The 8,772-nt window shown below is 38.4% G+C and overlaps 1 protein-coding gene across 1 annotated transcript in view; it reads right to left on the reverse strand.

Moving 5' to 3' along the window:
* Positions 1-5,105: 5,105 nt before the first annotated feature.
* The window catches only part of LIMK2 (LIM domain kinase 2), a 1,082,830-nt gene continuing 1,079,163 nt past the window's right edge, over positions 5,106-8,772 (reverse strand). The window contains exon 16 of the mRNA XM_044068821.1: positions 5,106-8,581. Coding sequence (XP_043924756.1) covers positions 8,437-8,581 — 145 coding nt within the window. The 3' untranslated portion in view covers positions 5,106-8,436. The remainder of the gene's footprint in view (positions 8,582-8,772) is intronic.

Raw genomic sequence — 8,772 nt, forward strand, 5'->3', positions numbered from 1 at the left:
GGGGCGACAGCAGCCGACGCAGGACCCAGGACTTTGGAATTCAGGCCAATTGAAGGCAACCTGCCAGCAGGATTACCCAAATGTAATGACTGCAACAGTGAAACACGAAGAACATCAGTGTTTACAATCCTCCATGGGACAATTTGGTTGCTAGTTACGAAAGAGCTGTTAAGGATGTTATGCAATCTATACTTTTTAGTGAGGGCAAGCATCTGCAAGTGTCCATAAATGAAATACATATTTCTTATCAAAGGATAGACAGTTTTTTGGAAGAATATGTTTTGGAAAATTGAACTGATTTGGACATGTACAACTTTTTATATAATAAACATCCTAAAGTGTCTGCCATCTTTGGGATTCCTAAAGTACACAAAAATGTGCACAATCCACCTTTTAGACCCATAGTGGCAGGCAATGGTTCAAAGACACACAACTTGGCGTTTTTTATAGATAGGATGGTTAAACATGTGGTTGACAGTGTCCCACACTTAGTTAACGACTCATGGGACCTTTTAGCAAAAATCACTCCTGATTTATGGTCCCCTGAAGTTGTATTCTTAACAACAGACGTTCAGGACCAGTTTCCTAGTATTCCTAAGGTTGAAGGTTTAAGATATTTTGAGGAAGTTTTATATTCTTGCTCCACCCTCACCCAGGATTGTATCAAGTTGATGTGTGAAATAATGGCGTTGATTTTAGACTATAACTATATTTATTTCACGGGACAATATTACCAACAAATCACTGGAGTAGCTATGGACGCAGCTTGCTCCCCTGTATATGCTAACTTGGTGATGTTGGGCTGGGAATTGGAGCACGTTTTTAAAAGTAACTTCTATAATGAGATTCTTTCCTACAGCAGGTACCACCTGGATGATATTTTTAACTTGTGGAAGGGTACACCTGATAACATCCCCCAATTTATTATTTAAACAATGGTTCCCATTTTTTTAAGTTTACATACCAATTTGACACCTTGAAGATGAGCTATTTAGACACAGTCATCATCAAGGATGACAAGTGTTTTTGGTCTAAAGTATTCAGCAAACACACCTTTTGCAATTCTTACTTACATTTTGGCAGCCACCATCCATTCTTTCAGAAGAAGGGAGTAGTAAAAAGGCTATTCGGATAGCAAGGATGACATCACACAAGGAGGATCTATATTATGAATTTCGTTTTTTGAAATCTATGTTTTTAGAAAGGGGCTATACTGTTGAATTAGTGACTAACACCCCTCAAGAAATTTTAGATGGATGGGGTGTTAAATATAAGCCCTTGCTGGGTCGAAAAATAGTGGACACTACTGTTTCTAACCATACTGAAACGAACACACAAATAGACAGATGTAACTTTTCACATGCATGTGTGATACAATACAATTCCTTTTATCAAGGTATCAAAAATATTCTGTAGAAGAATTGGAATATATTCCAGGCGAATAATGAAATTTATAAATTGGTTGGAGATAAACCTATTTTTTTAACCAAGATTGGTAAAAATTTAAAAACTATATTGGAAAGTAATCAATCAAGTCAAGCCTTGAAAGGTGATATGGGAACTAGAGCTTGTGAAAGATGTAATCAGTGCACTTACATATTGCAGGAACCCTTTGTCATTTTATCTAACTATGCTAACAGCAAAATATTTCTCAAAAAGGGTAATTGTGGCACCAGAAGAATAGTTTATCTTGCTAAATGCAATACCTGTACTGGTTTTTATATTGGCAAAATGGAGAGGGCATTGAAATCAAGGATCTATGAGCATTTATATGATATAAAAACCAAAAAAAAAAACAAATGCCCTATACAGACATAGCAAGCTATGTACCAATTTTAGTGGTTTTAGATTTGCTATAATAGATGAGGTACAAATAAATCAAAGCGGGTGTGACTGGAAAAACATTTTATGCAAGAAAGAAATGATATGGCAACTGCGATTGGTAGCTAACATATACCCTGGTATTAATGATTTTGTTTCCATCACACCAGTTTTAAAGGAAAGGGCAGCTAAGATTTGATACGTTATTTATATACTTAAAGTTTAGTTATTTATATACTTAAATTTCAGTAATTTCTACATTTAATATTTCATTAGGTGTATGTTTTAATATGTACTTATTTATAAATCTGTGTTTTTATCAAAAAACATACAAGACATAAACTTTTTTGTAATATTAAATTTGGAGTTACTGTTGTAGATATATTTTTAAATCTTAATTAGGTTTGAATGACACCTCTATTGTCCTATCAGAAGTGGCCTGTTGGTATTTAAACTGAGCAATATTTTTGCCTAATTGTTCTGATGAAGTCAATGTTTATTTATAGAGTGCAACCTGGAGCTTTTCTCCCCAGGTCTAAGCTGAAAATGCGTACCCGGTAGGCGCAACTAGACTTTCCAGTTATAAAACTGACAATAAAAACAAAGTAAAAACAGGGAAAATTTTTGCTTACAGTTTGCTTTTCACTTCCTTAGCTTTCTTAACATTAATGACAAAGTTAAAAATGAAACTTTACAGTCCACAACCAGTTTAAAATTATCCAGAAACTTCCCATCCCCCACACTTCTTGCAGAAACAGAGTTTTCATGTCCAAACTGCACGTTATAGAACTATCCCTTTACACTCTGCCTATTTATTTCCTATTCTTGGATTGTTACTGTTCCTCTTCTTCATCTTCTTACCTCAGCACTGGTCGCTCATTCAGATTGTACGTATTCCTCGTTTTTCTCATCAGCTACTGTACTTTTTTCTGTCATTCAATTTTTGTTTGTTTGGAACACTGGAAAATGTTTTACTGGCAAATTCTGTCTACTGGGCTGTGCCACTGTTAGAGGGATGAGAATTAGAATCCATTTTGAACTTGCTTGCTCACATTTTGCTGGATACATTTTATTTCTTCTTTCACCTGTTCTGCATGAAAGAATGTCTTTGCTCCTTTTGAAAAACAAAAAAAAATATTCTTAAGACAGCTGGATATAACAACTTGAATCTCAGCCCTGTCTCACGATACCCTTAGACTTGCTTCTCTTCTGCCTGGTGTACAGTGAATAATCATTTTCCACAAATGCTCTGGTGTCCCCATTTGATAATACTTTACCCTTTTACAACAATTTTGTTAGGAGCAGCTCCTTCTGCTGATATGACCGCATCTTTACTATTAAAGGTTTTGGCTTTTTTCTCATTGCCAAATTTGGAGCATATACACGATTGTGCCCTTCCACATTAACAGCTCCTGTTCTGGAATATCAGTCCAGTTACTTATTTGTACTTTCATAAAATTAAAGCAAAATGTTCCTTCTAGTTTCTCTGCTACAGCAGCACATCTCAGATTTTCTAAGCATGCTCTGCCTTCTAGCTATATTTTTGAAACAGCTGTTCTTGCAAAGCCTCACATTTAGCCAGTCTTTCCTTGATTTAAACCTCTGAATTCTGCAGTTTTATCTTCCAGCCTTTTGTCATTTGCATCTGTGCATTTCTCAAGTGTTTCACTTACTTTAAACACCTCTGAGTGGATTTGATTTATTTTTCTTCTAAATCACTAGAAGTCATTTCTTGCACCAAAGCTGAAACCTAAACTGCTTTTTGGTGAAGAGCTGCAAGGCTCTTCACCAGAGTTTTTTTTCTTCTCCTTTTGTAGTTAATGTTCTCTAGTTTAGTTACTGACATCCAGGCAGTGTAGTGACTAACCAGAATTTGAATTTTACCCAAATACATGGGTTTTACTGGTTGCTTTCCAAAGTTTCTGTTTTCACACTGGGAGCGTTCTAATCAACTTGTTGATCATTGAGCAGGCATCCTGGAAATCCTACCTTGGCTAAATAATTAACAGTGAATTCTGAATACTTCTCATTTTATTTATTTTTTGTTTGTTTTAACAAAGAAAAGTGCGTCTTGTCAGTTTCTAGATTTTTTTTTGGGGGGGGGGGTATGTTTAAATCTTGCACCACGAGTGTGTGTTGCATATGTTAGGTCACCAAATGCTAGCTTTATCCACCTTTTAGGGACCAAATATTTGCTTGCTAAGAAACATACATGGGGCAAAATTATTCAACACCCATTCCTCATTTAGTTAAAAAAACAGCAGGCAACCAATGAAGACAAGCCACAATCAAACATAATTTTAGGCAGTAACATTTACAACAATATCATTTTGTGGCCCTACCTTTTCCACACACAAGATGTTAATTTAAATTTGTTCTCTCTTCCATGTTAAGTTAATTTGCTGAGTCACCTCAGAGCTCATAATACAGCTGTCGACTATCTTTCAGCCAATTTAATGCACTCAAAGAAGCAAGTCAGTTTCTGGTATAGGTTGTACCATGTAGTAATATATATTGTCCTGCTGTCTAGAGACATGACACGTTTAAATTCACCCAGAATTCTCATGAGCTTTTAGATCCATCATACTGGTGTGTGTGTGTGTGTGTGTGTGTGTGTGTGTGTGTGTGTGTGTGTGTGTGTGTATATATGTGTGTCTGTGTATGTGTGGAGGGGCTGAGGGGTGGTAAGTGTACCTCTGTGTTACGTTGTTTGAAATGGAGACATATACTGGCTAAAAATAAGGAAACACACCACTGCTTCATTTTAGGTCCAATGCCATAAGAAGACACAGACAGAGAACTCTTCAAGCAGATATGTGGTTCTGAAGTCTCTCAGGGGAGCAACAACATACCCAAGAGGTGGTTTACCGTTGTTATAATAAATCGACACTTAAGGCTGTAAGGCCAGCATCATGATCTTATCCTAAGAACCCACTCACTGAGGTTGTTACATTAACTTCCTCAAATAATAATTTCACTGTAGAGAACTAAAAATTTTGAGCCTTCAACCCAACCATAACACTGTGAAGACACGAATAAACTGTTACTCACTTGTAATAAGAGTTGTGGAACTCGCAAGCATGTGCAGTATGTGCTGGAAGGTTCTTCTTCACCTTTACATCTGGTTGTAATGACGCTAAAGGAACTATGTTCTTGATGCTGACCTGTTTATGTGTGTTTAATGACACAAGTCTCTGCTCTGTTCATGAACTCGATGATGCGACTTCCATGCAGGCAGATCCAACCTAGCTCACATTATAGTACTTAACAACTACAAGCCATAATTCAATCAAGAAAACTTTATTTGTTCCAAATGACATTCCATATTTACAACATAGTATACCCTGAAATGTCAAGGTATATCAATCACTGGAAAAATATAGTATGCAAAAAATCCTTGAAAAATAAGGAGTTTTCTGAAATATGCATCTTTTTTTTTTTTTTTTTTAAACAATTTTTAGACAAAGGTTCTCCTCTCACATATAATTCCAGTTTATGTGCAAACCTTTCGAGTTGTCAGTGAAATGCTGTTGTCAAAAACTGCACTGGCCTCACTAGCAAATGTTTAGTTTACTTAAATGTTTACTCAGTAGCGTTTCCTAAATCATTACCCAGTCCCAATGACAGGGTCAAACAACAGCGTCATAGGAAAGAGTAAACATTCCACTCAAAAAGATGGGTGATAATAACTTTACATTTTGTGACTCAGCTAACAGCTAAATCTATCTCAGTATATTTTTAACATGTCATTCAAAATCCAAGAGACTCCAAGAAGGCATAATGGTTCCCCCCTCCTGAGAAGAGTGTAAAACAGCATCCAGCCTAAGGTTCCTCCACCTCAACAATAGGCCAAAATGGCAGAAGAATGACTCATCTGTGCCTCAGAAAAGACGAAGTCTAGAAAAGAGCGACACACCCAGATGGTGGTAAACAAAGGACAATAGTAGTCAAGGGGTTACACAGATGAACCTTGAGAACAGGCCAAAACAGAGAGTGAAAAATCAACATCCCAAATGCAAAATGATCACTCAAATGGGAAGGTACGGCTATGGGTGCCCCATAAGTAGCCCATAAATAACTCCAAAACACTGTGGATTGGAGTCAATTTCCCTAAAGAGAACCTGATGACTGTAAGTTACTGATAACTCTAAACCAGGGACAGGAAAGGAATGCAGTGGAACAGTAAAAATCAGTATTCCCCCCATCAACCCAAGAATGCAACGGTGTTACCTATTTACTCCTTGACATCGATCCAAAGACTGCAGTGAGTTGAAAAAAATCTATACTCCCGCAGGTAAGGTGCATGAGTAGTGGAATGACACACCCATACACTACTGGCAGGTTAAAAGTGCAGAGGGATGACATAACTTGCATTACAACACACCAAGCCTGCTGTGGGGTAATTATCAAGACTATAGGCTAGGACTGCAGTAGGGTAACACACATGTGGCGACAGATCAGGAGTGTAGTGGAATGAAATACCTCTACCTTGATGATAAGCTAAGACTACAGAAGACACATTTGTACCCTAAAAACAGGCTAGTATTGTAATGGAATGACATATCTTTGCACTGGCATTAAGCAATAAGTGTGATGGAAAGCTAACTCTGTGCTGTAAGAAAATACCAAGACTAAGATAAAACACCTGTAACCCAATGGCAGGCCAGATGATAAAACACCTGTAACCCAAAGGCAGTCCAGACATACAATAATGCAATATACCAGCACAGTGACAGCAAGCGAGGACCGCAATGCAGAGTCACATTTTTGTATATATACAACACAGCAGGACTACAGTTGTAGCAATATCCAAGCAAGGGGAAGACAAGATCTACATTGTGGTGGCACATTTATAACTGGAGCAAGAGCCTGGAACTACAGTGTGCAGGACATTCAACGTGTGGAGGGCAGGCCAAGACTGTAGTGTGCTGTTGCACCTGTGCACATAAGGCAGGTCAGGACTGTAGTGTGGTGACACACCTGTGCACATAAGGAAGGTCAGGACTGTAGTGTGGTGACACACCTGTGCACATAAGGCAGGTCAGGACTGTAGTGTGGTGACATACCTGTGCACATAAGGCAGGTCAGGACTGTAGTGTGGTGACACACCTCTGCACATACGGCAGCTCAGGAATGTAGTGTGGTGACACACCTGTGCACATAAGGAAGGTCAGGACTACAGTGTGTTAGCACACCTGTATCTCAGGGTCAGGTCAAAAATCTACTGTGGTATAAATACTCCTGCAAACAGGTAGCAGGCCAGCACTGCAGTGGGAAGATACACCTATATGTCAAGGGAAGGGCAGGCCAGGACCTACATGTTTTGACAACATTCACAGATATTTGGTACGCAAACAGGATTGCGAAGATAAAGGTTTAATGCAGACCTTAGAGACACTGTATCCTATATGTAACATCACAGTAATCTGAACATTCTAACCAATTCTTCAAAAAAAAAAAAATCCTTGTATCTGCTAACTGACAAAGGGCAAGCCAAAATCAAAAATATTTACAGGAATACACAGCAAACAGATAAAGGGATGTGCCTTTATGGCTCATATGGTGACCCAAACATCATTTCCAATTAATGTAAATCTTATTTGCCATGTGAACATGTGTGGATCCTCTACGACTGTCTGACTCGGGAAAAGTATCTGTAAAGTTATAGAGGCAATAAAAACAAGAAGAGTTCAGCAGCCCATTTGTGTTAACATAATCACAACCAAAAGCCACAAAACCAAAGCTACACTAGTTTCATTTCAAGGCATTCTGCCCCTATGAAGTGGTCTTAACTTTTTTCCCTTTAAGTGCAAATCTGTAGGCAACACACACATTTAGAACACCTGAACATTTGGTTGTGTACCAGAGCAGACAGCCATCAGACACAAGCAAATTCCATCAAGGCATATCCATGTTACCAGTCTAGTGAGAAGGATAAAGAAAGGAACATCCAGAGATTTCCATAAAGTGCTGCAGGCTGTCACAACGATCTGTCATTAATTGCACAAATAAAATATGTTTAAAAATGCCCCAAAGAGTTAAAGGAAAGAAGTATATTGCTGATAAATCCAAATGTCAGGAAATAAATCCACCAACTAATTTTGTGCTGTGTTTAGCAGTACTACGCCATGCCACCTGGCAGGGAACTCCTTCTATTGTGCCACAGAGATGAGTCACACATGAAGTGTGCTACTGAGCGGTACAAGTGGAATCACCACCAAGAAAAGCAAAGTCCAACATCCACAACATCGACGAAGCACCTTTCAGGATAAAGTCAAGGCACATCATACATAAGGCAGATTCAGAACCGGCTCTGGACAAGTATCAGTTGCAAACAGCAGTCCAAAGGCATGATGGCGCATCCCACTCTGGAATGTCACTTGAGGCTTAGGTTTATGAGGCAGGTATGACTTCGCTTGCAAGAGGCTTCAGAATAAAAAGCAATGGCAGGCAATACTAAATGATGAAGTCATTTAAGAATATCACTTCTCCTTGAGATTTTGCCACAAGTCCCTGGGAACATCTACAGATCTTTGTCAGTGTGTAAGGTTACCAGGTTGAAAGTTTCATCCCACCTCTCTTTTTAAGCCTCTTGATGTTCAGTGGGGGCAGCAACTATGTACCATTTTGCACAGGTGGGGTAGTTTGCTTGGGAAGACTTTGGCTGATCTCCAGCAATTCAGCAGGAAGTGGAATCCGTAGCTCTCCCAGATGCAGTGAAAGAGCATCAAAGCAGTCCTCTAACTTTGAAAAAGGAGGCCTAGAAAACAAAATGATTTTGAATCAGCAGAGAACTTACAAACAGAAATTAAGCAGTCTGCTGCACAGTAACTTAAGACTCTTAACTACATTGCAAACTCAGTACGATATTTACAGATAATTTCGCAATGCATAGCATGATAGGACTTATAAAAAAAAAATTCAAAATCAATGATCACTCAGCTCAGGTAA

The sequence above is a fragment of the Protopterus annectens genome, chromosome 4.part0 (genome assembly GCF_019279795.1).
Source record: "Protopterus annectens isolate FY-2018-M chromosome 4.part0, PAN1.0, whole genome shotgun sequence".
NCBI lineage: Eukaryota > Metazoa > Chordata > Ceratodontiformes > Protopteridae > Protopterus > Protopterus annectens.